The following is a 15661-nucleotide window of genomic DNA, read 5'->3' on the forward strand; positions in this document are numbered from 1 at the left end:
ACTTTGTTGTCGTCGATCTGTCACCATTAGACCAGTGCTCCAGGAGACCAGGAACTGAGCGTGTGGCTGTCCTATTCGCCCCGTGCTGTGTCCCAGCCGTGAGGACAGCTGGTGGATACGCCGGCTGGGAAACATGGGATACGGGCATGGGTGCGTCAGAGCCAACGGGGGGTGGGGGTGGGGGGGCGGTGGGCTGGGGGAGGAACGTGCCTGATCACAGCAATTGGACACCAGCCTGCCTTGGGCTATGGCATCATCCCTCCCAGTTAGGCCAGCTTGCTTGGCTTCTCTGTCCGTTGCATCCAGAATAATCCAGATATGTTGAAATGCAGATAATCCAAGTGAGTTCACCATTTTTATATTTGTGGGAAATAGATCAGTACAAGCAAAACCCAAGACCCAAGTGCCTGAGATAGAAGCACCCTGAACGTACCAGCCTACACGCCTTTTCTCCTCCTCCTGCTGTGGGCAGGCCTGGGAGTGCCAGTCTCTCAGGGCCACCAGGAAGGGCACTCAGAGTATGAGGCGGGTGCTCAGTGTCCCAGCCTCTTGTTCCCGAGGCTCGGGTATCAGTGATGGTGGCGACGGCCCTAGAGCTGTCCCAGGAGCCATCCCAGGCGACAGTCCTGGATGCTGAGACCAGTGGAAGCAGGCAGGGTGGCAGCGACACTGAGCTTGCCGGAGAGCACCTTTGTGAGGGGCGTTGGGCACAGCAGCTAGAAAGGCCGGGGAGAAGCAGCTCTTTCTGCCCCGGAGGCGGCCGGCTGTCGTGTGGTCTGGCCCTGGCTTACGGGCTTCCCCCTGGAACAGAGGAAGGCACGCGCGACCTATGTTCCTCGGCCTGAGAAGCCATGGCCAGGCCCCACCCCGGCCTCCAGATGACCAGATCATTGAGCTGGAAACAGTCCCTCCCGTTTGAGATCCACTTCAGGTGAATAAAGAGATGAGCACAGGGCCTCTTTGGAAGGCTGTCTCCACGTGGAGGGACCTGATAGGTGAGGTGTGAAGGACAGATACACTCTGAGAAGCAAGCGGGTCCCAGGCAGCACCTGCTCCATTCTGGGAGATCTGAGAAAACGGTTTCCACGCTCCTTTGAAAAAGTCGAGTCAGTTTTTGCCCTTTTCTGCTCTGCTCTCAAGTGAGACAGGTGAAGATGTCTCTTAAAAGCACAGACACCTGGTTTAGTGTTGAATTTTGTGCTGGAAGACGTGACCTGGAGGAGAAAGTCCTCCAGCAAGAAGGCAGGAGGACAGGAGAAGGGGCTGTGGCTGGGCACCTGAAGAGCCCCCGCTCAGGTAAGCCGCCCGTGCGCCCTCCAGCAGAGGGGGCCGCCACAGATGACATGTGCCCGAGGCCCCGGTGGTCTGCGGACGGTCGGCATCTCAAAACCGCATCCAGCCCTTGCACAACCGCCAGTACGGGAATCAGAAGGTGGTTCGAAAGCCGTCTTATCCGTTAAAAGAATAAACTGGGGGCGCCTGGGTGTCACGGTCAGTTAAGCATCTGATTCTTGACCTCAGCTCAGGTCTTGATCTCAGGGTGTTGAGTTCAGGCTCCAAGCTGGGCTCCTCCCTGGGCATGAACCCTCTTTTAAATAGACAGATAGATAGATGACAGATACAACCCGCAAGCTGGTAAGGGAAAAAAAACAAGAAACGGTTCTTAGCAATGAAAACATCATAAGCTTAGTCCAACTAAGGTCAGAATAGATGCACACACGAGCCGGAAGGTTAAGGCACGGGACTCTCCTGACACCAGTGCAGAGGGAACAGGGGAGGGAAGTACGAAACAGTGGGAGAAATAAACTGAAATGTTCTTTAGCTGAAGAAAGATGTGACTTCGCCTGGAGAAAGTCTTCAAAGGCGAAACCAACGGAAGCATGTAAATCCGTGGCCTTCCCCCACAGTGACCGTGACTTCCTGAACGCCTTTCGATGCAGCAGCAGCAAAACTGAAGTGCTTGGCACACACCTGATGAGCTGTCCAGTGCCCGGATGGACGAAATTCTAAAAGGTTCCTGAAAGAAAGAGGAGAGGTCTGAGTAAAAGGACACGCTGTGTGCTATAGCTGCGGGGTTCAGTAGTATAAAGAGAGTTCTCCCCCTGGTGAGATATCCTGTCCCTCCTGTCCCTGATGGCGCCCGGCAGGGGAGGGGAGGAGAGGGGAGCAGCACCGAGTCCGTGTAGCAGTGCAGCGGAACAGAAAGTTCTGAAGCAGGTGGGAATCCGCAGCGAGAGAGTAACTGCAGAGGGAGGGAGGACTCTCGTAGGATATACGGTTTCTAGGCGCACCTCCGCCCCTCCCTGCCGAGGGAGCCCCAGGCCAGTCGGAGATGTAAATGTGGGAGGAAACGCGAGAGAATCCGAGGGTAATTCAAGAGAGTGTGCTCTCCCACCCGTAGTGTCAGGATGGGGGAGGGGCGTCCTAAGAGACAGACCCTGAGTGGAGGGAGGAACCTACTCCTCTGCTCCCCGTTGGGGTATCGGGTCCTGGTTCGTACAGAGTCCAGACACGCCGTCCGCCGGGAGCTCTCTGAGTACTCCTTCAAGTGCAAGATCAATCCATGCGTATTGAGTAGGAGTAGCTTTTGTAAGGCTGCCAGACGGCCTCTTAAATGCTCGAAAGCCCGTGAGTCCAGCTGCCCCCAAGCGGAGCTGATAAAACAGAAGATTCTTTGCCTTTCGGTGATGTTTGGGGGCAGACGCCCAACTTCGTCTTACTTCTAAAAAGGGGAAGGGAAGTCGCTAGGGCAGTGCGGCTTGTGCCCCGGTTGCTGGGCAGCGGCCCGCCCTGCCAGCCCTCAGGAGGAGGGGCCTGCCCACCCTCCCGGGGCCTTACGTGGCCCCTCGGTGCTTGTCATCCCGTGACCCGCACATGCCTCACCCCAGACACCACATAAGGGGAAGGAGACCTGTGACGACACAGGACCGCAGATAAGAGGGCTGAGGACAGATGCGCCCGAGGAGCCAGCACAGGCGACGGGACGCTGGAGAGGGGAAGGCACGTTAGGGGAGAGCAGAGAGAACCACTAACCAGGTCCAGGGCTGGTCCACCCGGGGCCCGCCGCTCCGTCTGCGCTCGCACCACGGCAGACCTCCCCCTGCACACCAGCGGCCAGGGCCGGATGATCTTACCGGGCACGAGACATTGGAGCGCAAGTGAGGATTCCTTCCCTTCCCTCTGCCACCTCTAATCTTCCCGGGGAGCAGTGTTCTCGACTGCCTTACCCCGCGGCCCCAGGAAGCACCTGGCTTGCACCTGACTCGGTTTCCAAAATGTTTATTCTGGTTCTCACACCCCCAGCCCCCAGCAGAAATAGGGATTGCTAAGCTCCCTTCCCCTTTATCTGGGTCTAATCCAACCAGTGTCCCAAATAGTCCTAAAACTTAAGGATTCTAGTCATTTTCAAAAACAATTTTTGAAGGCGGCGGGGTCCCAAGGGAACCCTCAAAATAAATCCTACACACAACCCCAGACAAAAGCAAGAGGAGGAGGTTACTGGGTACGTGAAGATACAGTCACTTCCCAAGGTCATTCTTTAATGGCTGCTGCCTACCTGACCCCCTTCCCCCTTTTCTCTCCCAGCTGACGGAGGGGACAGCATCCTCACCTAGACTGGCTTATATTGTCTGCTGTTGTTGCCCTCCTAGTAATGGCTCGAATTGATGGAGCTGTTTTATCTTTTTTTTTTTTTTTTTAGGATTTTTTAAAAGTAATCTCTATCCCCAGCATGGGCTTGAACTCACAACCACAATTTCGAGAGTCACCGGGAGCCCCATATTGAGCTGTTTTAAATGCTGTGAAAGTTGTAAAATGTGGCCCCGAGTTTTTCCGACACTCCTCCTGTTGAGAGAAGTGTCCGTTGCGTCCGTCCCTTGAGTCCAGGCTTTGGGACAGCGTGGTTAATAGGCTGTGGCAGGAGTGACCGCCAGCTTGCAGGAGGAGGCCGACACCGGCTGTCGGGGCCCAGCCACCACGCGGTGAGGAAGCCCCCGGCTGCCCAGGGCGAGGCCCACACGGAGAGGAACTGACCTCACCCCCTCACCAGCCTTGCGGGAGCACCACCTTGGAAGGGGGTCCCTTGGCCCCAGATGCGCCGGCTCAGCTGTCGTCTCCCGGGGCAGAGACGGGCGCTCCGCTGAGCCCTGCCCAAATCGCAGGCGGGAGCGAGACGGGGGATTTTTGCCGCTTCAGGTTTGGAGGGTGATCTGCTGTTCGGAGTAATCAGTTGTATAATGTTCGTGTTGTGCTGTTCGTATATAGATTCTACGTATTCACACGTGTCATCGAAGGTAAAATCTGTAAACACAAGTTACATGCGTGGATAAGCGAATGCCAAATTTCACTAAGTCCTCACTACCGCTTCTCGGGGGGCCCCTGTTCACAGACCGCAATCCACCTGCCCTCAGCCCCCCGCTGGTCGGTCGTGAGGTGGAGTCTTAGGCACTGATCACAGACTACGCCAGCGCCCTCTGTGCGTCTTCCGTGCCTGTGGCCCGTCTTCACCTGGTCACCCGAGGCGTTTTCCGGAAGGGGAACGGGGGAGGTGTGATCTCCCCGCGGCATGCCGGAGGCCTGCTCAGTCCGGAAGCGTGCGGGCCCGGGTGCCGTGGCTCTGTGTCCAGACTTCCTGCTGCCCTCGGAGCCCGTCTGCGCGTCTCTAAGCAGCTCCCCCCACCCGTGGCGAGCCCCTGGTGTGATGGGCGCCGAGCCAGCGCGGCCTCTGCTGCATGGAGTCGCCCGTGCCTCGCGGCATTGGTAGGCGAGGGGGCAGCGGCGGCCCGTTGCTGGTGTGCGGCAAAGCCCCTCCGGACCCCCCCCCCCCCCCCCCCCCCGCCCCCGGGGGCCCCGGCCACCTGGCCGGTCCCTGTCGTCGTCTGGGTTCTCACCAGAGACCGCCTGGACAGCCTTGCAGACGGGCGCACACTCCCGTGCCTCTGGCGGGCCAGGATTCCTTCCTGTGGATGGAGCCCTTTGTTTTCGGTGTCCCTAAATCACAAAGGCTAAAATGGGAGCTGACCTGTGACCATGTAACGTGGACGCTTTGCACTGTGGATGGTTTGGAAGCAATAAACTCAGGCCCCAAGTGCCGGGTTCTGAGCAAACCACACACGCCTCCCCTCCTCAGAGGGCGGGTTAACTTGTTCAGCCCTCGGAAGGACCCCACGAGGCGTGTACCCTTAGGCTCCCCGTTCCCGGGTGGGGGAGACAGGGCGAGGCCGGACCCGTCCCCTGGGGTCACGCTGCTGGATCCCCTTTTGGCCACCAGCAGGGCCCCGGGGGGGACCCCAGAGAGATGACGTGGTGGTTGAGGCGTGTGGTGGTGAAGCCGGGCACACGGGATTGGCGGCGAGTGCAGCTCTGACGTGGCGCAGCTGTGCCTTCTCAGGTGACGCGCCTTCCCTCTCCGTCACCGGAAGCTCTGCACGGCCTTTAGTTCACCTAAGCTGCCCACCAGGGCTTCGAGAGACGTGCTCCTACCAGCACCCCCGCCACACGGGTGGGGAGGCCGAGGCACGGGGAGCAGAAGCGCCTGCCGGCACTCACGGGAAGAGGGAGCGTCGGGACTTGAACTCGGACCCTCCGACTCCCGCCCTCTCGGCTACAGCCTTCGCCATCTGCTTCTCAGGAGCCCTGGGGTCTGTGCGTACAGGGCCCTCTCTCGGGGCCGGCACAGCTGTTTCGGGGTCGGGTTTGAGGCGGCGTTGGCTCCCTCTTTTTACCTTTCCAAGGTTGGTTGGTTTTAAACAACTCCTGTGATTGGGAAGAGACCTCCTTGGTTTAGTTTGGGCCTTTCCTCCCCAAAGCCAGGTCCCCCTTAACACAGATCAAAGGGCCTGACTCCTCGAAATCGGGTTCATGGGGGCACGTCTGCTGTCCACGATCTGGTGGCATCGGTTTCCGTGGGTTTGCCGGCTGCTGTCCCAACACAGACTCCGCGCGGTGAACGGCAGGTGGCGCTGCCGCCCCGTGGAGAAACGGTCGGGGTCGCTTCCTGGGGCCGGCGGCCGCCTCTCCTCTCCGAGGAGGGTCCCCTGACCCTCCCCCTGGGGAAGGCACCCTGGCCAAGACCCCTGGAAAGCTAACCGGAACCCCCTCGCCAGGCCTCCGGCCGTTCGGACAGAGATGGCCCAGCCCTCCCTGCTGCACGCCAGCCGTGACCACGTGGGGTTGCAGCAGGGCCCAGAGACGTGTGCTGCTGCGTGGCTTGCTTTGGGGGGATTTCCCAATACAGACGCGTCTTTACCCTTTTTCAGAGGGTATCTGGGGACCTGGCTCGCTTCTCTGTGGCCATAAGCCCCAGACACGGGAGGACACGTGGTCCCTGCACCCGCCATGGCGTGATAGTTTTAATAAGATGCTGGGAGAGGCTTGTCACTGTCTCTCCCCAGACCACTGTCCCGAGGCCACCGGGTGTGGCCTACACCTTCGCTGCACAACCACGCAGAAAGCCTACACTCTGAGAGTTGGAGCGGGCCCCTCGCCGACTGTGCTCACAGTGGGGGCTTCCTGCCTCCGCTCGGGACCCAGGGGTGCCCCGGCCTTGGTGGCATCTCCCCAGGATGTCGACGCAACCCCAAGGGTCCTGGTGCTGCAGACCCGTGATGACCGGGGTGTAGGTGCCACTGAATCTAGCCCCAGGCGAGGGCAGACACACGCAGGTGCCCAGTGTCTGTGGTGGTCTTCTGTCACACCTGTAGACGTCCCCATCCCTGGAGCACACGCGTCAACGTTGGGAAAGGCCTGTGGTTTGCCTCAGTCCTGAAATCCAGCCGTGTCCCTTCATGAGTGGGCAAGGCTTCTCTGCCGGAGACGGCCAGCAAAGACCTCCCTCCTTGAAACAGCCCAGAAGGTTCCAGAAGCAGAGCGGAGAAGCGCAGGGGGCCAGGGAAGTGAAGGGGGCTGCCGTGGGGGGTGTGGGGTGGAAACCCATGAGATCCAAGTCTGTTACACCAGAAGGGAGCTGGATGTCAGAGATGTGAGCTGGTGCTGCTGGGCCAGTCTCCCCCCACCCCATCCGCATGACCCACACCCCCGGCGCCAGGCACGGGGTGTCCCGAGACCCCAGCAGAGGCTGCTTATGGACCGCGCTTCAACTCGCCCCTTTTCACCAGGCTGGTGGCTGGAGGAAAGTGGGTGCCCGGGAGCCATGGAGCACGGTGCTTTAGGGACATGGGCTTTGCGTCTGGGTCCAGATTCCAGCTGTTGTCAGCAGGGTCTGGAGCAAGCCCCCGGACCGGTTTCTGCTGTGCAAGGCAGGAGTCGTCCTAGGACCTCCCTAAGGGAACCCCAAGAAGGACCAGGCGCATGTGGGAAGGGGGTTGCTAGCCCGGGCTCCCCTTCCCTCCGTGGGCCCTCGGCCCTCACCGCTGCTGGCGCTCAGAGCCGCTGCCTTCGCGGGGCAGGAGGGGGCAGCAGAGGCCACTCTGAGCCGACCTCACCGAGGCTTTTCTCAGGAGCCCAGAGACACTAGAGGAGACTCTCAGACTCGGCACTCGCCAGGACCCCCTGGAAATCTGTGAAAATCCTGGGTCCTGCCTCCAGAGAGTCGAATCGAGTGGGTGTCAGCCCGCCCCCCGCCGACCCGCCGATCTGTGGTTTCAGCAGACACCCCAAGTGTTTCTGATGAGGGCGGTTCCACACTCAGAGTCACCATCAGAAATGCAGTCGCAGGGCTCAGGGGTCTTCTGGCCTGGAGGTTAGGAGGTCCTCCGTGGGAAGGGCGGACAGTCCGTCCTGGGGCGCGTGCTAGAAGATGGGGAGCTCAGCGGTTCCCGAACGAAGTGCTCGATGGGAACCCCTGAGCAGAGGGCCCTTGCATCTTGAGTGGCACCCACCCCCACCTGCCCCCCTGGATCTCTAGGAAGCAGGGCGAGCCACGCGTGGGTCTCGTGGTCACTCCCGTCTGGGCACCACAGAGCGAGGTCATTCCGTTTGCTCCCGAAGACCATCATCTCATCAACCACTGCCCTTCATGGGTCATGAGGACAGATAAGGAAACTGAGGCTCAGAGGCGATGCACCTTGTCCGGGTTAGATGGTGGCAGAACAGGGACTCTAGCTCTCTCTGTCCGCTCCCTCTGGGATGCCTGATGGCTGCTGGGAGCCTGGAAGCCTGGGGAGCCAGGCCCTTGTGGACCACCCCCTCCTTGTCCCCAGCTGTCCAGCCCCAAAGGGAAGAGAAAACTGGGACGGATGGGCTTTGGTGGGCCAGGCACCTTCCCCCATCAGAAGCACATACCCGAGTGCCTTCAGGCCGGGGGGCCAGATGTGGATCAGAGGCGAGCTCCAGGGATGGGGTGACGCCTGCCCGGCTGGGCCTGCAGTTTCCCGCTGCCTGGGACCGGGCCGCCAGGAGGCTGTTGGGCGCGCCCAGGACGCCAGCCCCCCCACCCCCAGCAGAACCCTGGAGTCCCTGCGATGCGTGACCCACAAACAGAAACATTATGGCGTAATCCCTGCCCCCTCCCCACGTCCAGGTGTTTTGATATTGGGGGGAATTCATGCACTTAGGGTCCAGGACCGCCCCCCCTGACGTATGCTCAGGGGCGTCTGGATTAATTCTACCCAGGAGGCTGTTTACATGCACAGCGGGGGGTGGTTTGACACCAGGCTCGGAAACGCCTTTGCAGTTTAAGATTGTAACCTGCGTACGCACGCTTTTGTGGGGGTGCACGTGGGAGCTCCGTGGCCCCTGTGCACATCGGGGCTGAAATGGGCCCTGCGGGGGCGGGGGGGCACATGCCAAGCAAGCCCGTTCTGTGAGTCACCTGTAGCAGCAGGGCGGTGTGCAGTCTCGAACATGGGTCTGGAGACAGTTTTGCTGCAGTGTTCAGGCCCTTTCTGGGCCAGGCTCTCCTCGCTGGGAAGGCTTTTCTCTCACCCCCAGGCCCCTGGTCAGACTGGGAGACAGAGGCCAGGCCCCATCCTGGGGCTCCCTGGCCGGTTTTCCTGCACAGTCCCCTCTGCGTGCCTCCCCCGCAGCCAGCCCGGGGCGTGGGAGCGCTGGGAGGGCCTGTAGAGACACAGGTGTCCTCGGGGAGGTGAGCAGGAAGCGGGGCTCACCTCCGCCCCGGCCTCTGGCCCAGAGGCGCCAAAGCCAAGCACAGCCGGCGCGCACGAGGTCTCTGGCGCACCAAGGGACCACATGAGTGGGCGCGGAGGCTGGAGCCACGGCCGGAGACTGGGGAGCTCGCTGGCTGGGCTGGCATTGGGTTTCTCCTAATCAGCCCCGCTTCCCGGAGCCTTGGTCCTAATCGGGGCGCAGTCTCCGCGGAGCAGCGCGGGAGGGAGGACGAGACCCGCTCTCGCCTGCGGAAGTTGCCTGGATGTGAACGCAGCCCAACATTCCTGCGCTGGAGGCCCGGGGGATTTTCTCCGGCCCGGCCTCGTTTTTCTCGGGCACCGGTGGCTGCCCCAGTGGCCTCCAGCCCAGGAGGACCGTGCCTTCTCTGCTCGCCGGGCACCCGCTCCCGCAGCACAGGGCCAGGCGCGTGCTGGACACAGAGGGCTGTGCCGCCGGGGAGACCCCCGGCCCCCGACGCTTCGGGGGTGAAGTCGCCGGCCTTTTCCTGTACCCTTTATCTCATTTTATAGACAGCGGTTCGTTTGGGACATTAATTGCCTGGGCGAGTTTGATAATTTTGATGTAACCGAGCACTGGAGAAATTACCCTCACGTCCAAAATGTCAAATTTGAGAAGAACCAGGTTCAGAGGCTCGCGACCCCACGACGCGCAGAAACTGCGGTGGGTCCTGGCATGGCCGCCCGACAATGGGACTTTATTGTGTTTGTTTTCTTAGGTGGGCAGGGACGGCAGTGGAAAGAGGGTGGTCGGCTGGAGACACAGGTTTTTAAACAGTGTTCCCCACCCCCCAGTGACTCGAGGGGGAATGTTCGCGAATGGAAATGTTTGTCACCTTGCTCTCCCAGCAATGGCCCTTTTCTGGCTTAAATTTTACTCACTTCTCAGTTGGGGAAAACCAAGTGTAGAACACCAAACAAGACAAAAACAACAACAAAAGCCCTACGAAAAGCCTTAAAGTTGCCTCACAATTTACAACAGCCTGACTGTGGGAACATTAAAGTCTGACACTCGAAGTAAAACTCCCATTGGTGCCAAAAGAAGGTGAAAAAACAAAAGCCAACATATCATAGATCTACTTTTATATATATGGTTTTCCCTGGGGGAAGAAAAAAGAGTACAGTTTTTCTTTCAACATTTGATTATTTCTTTAAAACGAGAAATGACATTTAGAGCGGCAGAGGCTCTTCTTAAAAACAGAAGCCAAGAAAAATAGTTCCTCGTGTCCAGATTTCATTTCAATGTGAAGTGAAGGATGGAAAGAGGAGGAATAGAAAAGAGACAGAGAGAGAGAAAAGGGGGGGGGAAGTATTCAGAATCCCCCATATTTTAAATACAAAACAAGTCTAGAGGTTCCAGGCTGGTTTCTGTGTAGATTTCGGGGTTTGGAAGATATTCTACAATCCCAATCCCGATAAAATACTCATGCGATTTTATTTCTGGTTGATACAATGTTAAAGGCCATGTACAAATGTTACACGTTTTTATTTTTGTTCTTTTTTTAGGAAAAAAATACACAAAAGGCAAAACATCCTCAAATTGTCATTTTCTACAGTGCAGAAGGAAATTTAAAATACGGTCACAAATGCTGCACCCCAGCAGCCATAATACTAAAAAAAAAAAAAAAAAAAAAAAAAAAAAAAAGGGAGGGGTAGTCCTTCATTTTATATATATATTTATATAAACATATGGAAATTTGTTTTTACACAGATCGGACTTTGTTTCAAATTTACAATGGATCTCTAAAAAAAAAAATTCTATGCGGCAAATATTGCCAACAAAGTTACACCATTAATACTGATAAACGGAGGAGCCTATGCGGTGTTTCGATTGTCAGGGAAAAGAGAAGAATAAATAACAGAATGAGCCTTTTGCTATAGTTTAAAAAGTGCCTTAACCTTCCTGTGTCACCGCGATCCTGAATCCGTGCGCTCACCGGCCTTCCCTGCCCCCGCGCCGTGCCGGGCTCCCCTCGCGCTCCCACGGGGCACGCAGTACAGTAGAGATCGTAGAGATCAGGAGACAGTCGGGTCTCGTGAGAAAAACCCCCGCCGAAAAAGTCGAAATGCAACTCGAGACAAAACCAAGACGACTGTAGAGAAGGCAGAGGAGGGCGGAGGGGACGGGCCGAGCCCTGCGTCGTCGGGGCTCCTTCTGGTTTCCTTTTGTACGAAGAACAGTGGCTTCAGAAATGCAAGTCCGCACCAAGGTCCACCTGCGGTCGCCAGAGGGCTTCTGAGATGGGGAGGGAGACGTGATTTCTTGCCCCCCCCCCCACCCCTGGAAACACGGCTCTGAGAGGAGACTTGTGTGTTCCAAGACATTCTTTCCAAAAAAAAAAAAAAAAAAAAGTAAAAGTAAAAAGATAAATACTCAACCAAAATATAAAAGTATTTGATAATGATGGTCTCACATGTTTGCCTTTCTTCCGAAAGCCTTCCCCCACCTTTGCCGCTGGAGGGAAGGCGGGGAGAGACCTCAGCTACTTTCTTGTTTGGGTGTCGAGGGTTTCCCCCAGCACAGCACCTTCTCAGCCGGCTTCAACTGGTTCAAAAACAGATTTTTATTTACCAACAGCTGCAGTCAGACCAGGCCCCTCAGCCACCACTTGTTAATTTTTTGAGGGAGTGGGTGCCGCCGAGCTGGCTCTTCCTTTGCCTTGGGGACTCCTTTCCAAATAATCCGGGTGGGTAGGGGTCAGACCCTCGTCTTCGGCCTACGGTTATACCTCAAGAATAGAGCAGTTTCTGCGACGGGTTCCGGGTCCCCGGGCCAGGCCGCCCGTGCCCAGAGGGCCCCGCGGGCTGTGGTCTCACATCACGCAGGGCTTGATGTCTTGGTAGGTGACCTGCTGGTGGTAGTAGGAGCCGCTGCCCGCCGAGTGCATGGACGAGGGCGCCATGGTGTTGAAGGAGAAGACGAACTCCTTGCGGTCACACATGCCAGGCGACTGGGAGTGATACCTCGGGATGCCTGCAGAGGAGGGACAGGAGAGCAGGGAGCACAGCGTTAGGACGGGGGGGGGGGGGGGGGCCCGGGCGCCAGGAGGAGAAGGCCGCCTCCAGGCCCGGGCGCGGGGGCCCACCGCCTCCCTACGCCCCACCGAGGTGCCAGAGTCCCAGAGCTCTGGCCTCAGGCGGGTCCAGGCGGCCCCGGGGGTTCGGGCCGGGCTCTGTGCTCCAGCAGGAGATCCCGGGACCCCAGTGACAAGCACCGTTTCCTGGGTGCCGCGGCCTGGGCCTCCTCCGCCTCCGTCGCCAAGTCCGGGGCTGGGGCTTCCTGAGGCCACAGGGGAAGGGGTGAGGGGGCCGCCGCGGGCCAGGAGACCGCAAGGACAGCCTGACCTCCACCTCCAGGGCCGGCACAAGGCCTGTGCCCGGTGCCGGGGCACCCGCCTCCCAACCCCAAAGGCTGCGAGGCCCTGGTACACGACGACGGGAGGCTTCTCCAGGGGAAGAGCCCCTTGGAGAAGGGCCCCCTGCCCCCCGCCCCGGGGTGAAGAGAGGCAGCCAGAGCCGGGAGTCTGAAGCAGGGCGATCCCCGCGGAGGGGTGGCCCTCCAGCCTCCGGGCTGGCTCCTGCCTCCCTTGGGCGGCTGACAGCTGAGCCCTGACAGGCCCCGCGTAGCTCCTCCGAGCCCTTTCCAGAACCAGACCCAGACCCAGGGAGGCTGGCGGGTGCCAGAGGAGGGTGCCGGGCGGGAAGCTGTTCCCGCTTGGAGGCGTCCTCCTTGGAGGGGTGAGGAGGAGGGTATCTGGGGAACAGAAAGCCCGGAGCTCTGAAACAAAGAGTCTGTGGGGCCTGCACCTCTAACTTGGTCTGGGCCTGGCCACAGCCCCTGTGTGCCTCTGTCACCACAAAATGTGCCCCAACCCGACATTCCCAAGGCCAGGCCTGGTTCCCCAGGAGCCCAGCGTGCTGGGCCTCTGAACACCCGGCCCAGGCAGCTTGGGGCCTAACTCTCCCTCTCGGCCCAGGCAGCTTTCCGGTGGGGACTACGGAGCCGGGCGACCAGGGCCGGGCTCCCGCTCCACATCCTGGGAACTTGCTGAGGTGTGTGAGGGGGCTGAGGACCCAAAGGGATGTAAAACATCGGGGTCTGAGTCTTTTTTGGCGAGGAAGGGGCCTACTTGGCCAGGCCGGGGGCTACCAGCAGCGGGGAGTTGGAACCGAAAATGAGAAGCAACAATTATCGCGGCCCAAACTGCCCTCCCCCCTGCGCCCACCCCTCAAAGTGGGGGAGGTCCGGCCAAGACGTAGCTTGGCGAGCCGCTGCCTCCCCCAAGCACCGGGGCCGGCACCCCGCGGAAGTGGCCGAGAGTTCTCGCCCGGGGCGGTCGGCGGTTTGGGCGCCTGCTCTCGGGAGCAGCGCGCCGACGGATGTCGGAGGCCCCCGGGACCGGGACAGCCCTGGTCCCCCCACTCACCTTGCAGCTCGGCTGGGGCGTTGTGACTGTTCTGGTGTAGATACGGCTGGTCCAGGGAGTGCGTGGAGAGGCTGCCGGACAGGGGGTTGGCCGTGGGGTTGCAGGGGGACAGGGGCTGCTGCTTGATGTAGGAGGCGCCGCTGTTGAGCGCGGCAGAGGCTGAGGGCGGCCAGGCGGCCGTGGAGCCCGAGTAGACCGCGTGCGGCTCCATGACCCCGCCGGCGGCCGCAGGCAGCAGCGGGGAGGCCGGCACGGAGCTGTCGTGGTGCGGGTACTCACCGGCCGCGGCACCGCCACAGCTGCCCATGTACGAGTGGCCGCCGTTGGCGGGCAGGTGTGGCACCGAGTGGCTGGGCAAGGCCATGCCGTCCACGTTGCCCGGCAAGTGGCCGTTCATCATGCCCAGGCCGCCCTCCAGCGCCAGGCTGTTGGGCGGGCACGAGAGGCCGCCCGCGGAGCTCTGGAAGCCGTAGGTGTCCGGGAGGTGGTTGAAGCCCAGCCCGTTCATCATGCTGTACATGGGTTTGAGCGCCTGGCATTTCCTTCGGAAGCCGCGCGGCCGCCGCCGAAAGGAGCCCTCCTCGAACATGAACTCGCTGGCCGGGTCGATGGTCCAGTAGTGGCCCTTGCCGGGCCGCCCCAGGCCCTTGGGCAGCTTGATGAAGCACTCGTTGAGCGAGAGGTTGTGGCGCACCGAGTTCTTCCAGCCCTGGTAGGAGCCGCGGAAGAAGGGGAAGCGACTCTGCAGGAACTGGTAGATCTCGCTGAGCGTCAGGCGCTTGGTGGGCGAGCTCTGGATGGCCATGACGATGAGCGCGATGTACGAGTAGGGCGGCTTCTCGGGGCGCCGGATGCCGGCGTTGGTCTTCTTGGCCTTGGACGGGCCGGACGACGCGGGGTCCATGGCCGCGCCGCCGCCGCCGCCGCCGCCGCCCCCGCCGCCGCCGCCGCCGCCGTGCGGTGGCTGCTGCTTCTCGGGCGCCGAAGACATCGGGTGGCTGCTGCTGCCGCCGCCGCCGCTGCCGCCGCTGCTCTGCGCCGCAGACGAGCCGGGAGGAGGAGGAGGAGGAGGAGGAGGAAGAGGAGGGGGGGGAGGAGGGCGAGGGGGAGGGGGCTGCGCGCGCGGGGCTGGCTGCGCCTCTGCCGTCATCCGCGGCCACTGCTCCGGAGCGGGCCTCGGCGCGCCCTCCCCCGGCCGCCCGCCCGTCCTCCCCGAGGAGCGGCTGGATCCGCCGGCGGTTGGCGCGGGGCCCCCCTCTCTCCAGCTCCCTCCTCCCCCCCTCTCTCTCCTCCCTCTTTCCCTCTCGCCCTCCCACTAGGGAAGGAGCCGAGCGGAGGCTGAGGGCAGCCTCTTTGCCGCAGCCCCGGCAGAGGCCGCGAGGAAGCCCCCTCCCAGCCCGTGTTTTGGGGGGAGGCACCACCTCCGGGGGCCTGAGGCCGTGCGCCCCCGCGGGGAGCAGCTCCCGGCCCCCGCCACCCGTGGCGCTCGGCTCCACGGCTCCAGCCAGGCCGCCCTCACTGCATCTTCTCTCCGCGGCGTCCCGCGGGCCGGACCGAGACCCTCCAGGAGTTCCCTCCCCTCCCCTCCCTGCCCCCCTCCGAGCCCCGCGTTGGTGGGCGCTTAAAGGGCCCCCACCCTCGCCGCCCGGGGGCCGCCGGCAGAACCGCCCCGCCTCCACCAACCTGGCGAGCAAGTGTTAACGCGCCCTCGGCCCCGCGGCTCGGCCCCGCTGCGCGCAGCAACCCCCCCCCGCCCCCCCCCCCCCCCGCCTTCCCGGCCCCGAGGCGCGGGCACCCGGGGCCTTTCCCGACGCGTACAGCCCGGCGGCAGATCGCAGACTGCGGCGGCGGCAGCGGGCACCAGGCCGTGGCCACCGCGGGCGCAGCCGGCTCGGCCACGGGTCCCCGCGGCCAGCGGGCGTCCGTTCCCGTGAGGGCCCGCCTACCCGCTCTCCCCGCCCCGGGAAGGACTGCGCTGCGCCCGGGACTTTTTGGACTCGCCCAGAAGCGCGCGAGCAGGCGGGCAGCCGCGGGAGCCGAGCGCGGGCGGAAAACGAAAGCGCAGGGCGGTTCGAGGCGCCGCGGGCCGGGCCGGAGCGAGTGAGAGCTGCCGGGCCTGCGGGGACCAAAACCGCACAGGCTTTCCGGAAA

General features: G+C 61.3%; 1 protein-coding gene across 1 annotated transcript; it reads right to left on the minus strand.

Moving 5' to 3' along the window:
• Positions 1–11607: 11607 nt before the first annotated feature.
• On the minus strand, positions 11608–14516 carry FOXF1 (forkhead box F1). Its single transcript, XM_030297646.1, has 2 exons — positions 13511–14516; positions 11608–12057 (listed from the first exon to the last, which is right to left on the minus strand). The coding sequence occupies exons 1-2, from the start codon at positions 14499–14501 to the stop codon at positions 11897–11899; spliced, it is 1152 nt and encodes a 383-aa protein (XP_030153506.1). The 5' UTR covers positions 14502–14516; the 3' UTR covers positions 11608–11896.
• Between the last annotated feature and the right edge of the window lie 1145 nt (positions 14517–15661).

This window comes from Lynx canadensis, chromosome E2 (assembly GCF_007474595.2).
Source record: "Lynx canadensis isolate LIC74 chromosome E2, mLynCan4.pri.v2, whole genome shotgun sequence".
In the NCBI taxonomy this organism is placed as follows: domain Eukaryota; kingdom Metazoa; phylum Chordata; class Mammalia; order Carnivora; family Felidae; genus Lynx; species Lynx canadensis.

What these genes read in the sequence shown, in the direction of transcription:
- FOXF1 (XM_030297646.1), bottom strand. Translation starts at nt 14,501, where the DNA reads ATGTCTTCGGCGCCCGAGAAGCAGCAGCCACCGCACGGCGGCGGCGGC. An exon ending in CGCCCCAGCCGAGCTGCAAG is followed by an intron (nt 12,058 to 13,510) that starts GTGAGTGGGGGG and finishes CCTCCTCTGCAG; the next exon opens with GCATCCCGAGGTATCACTCC.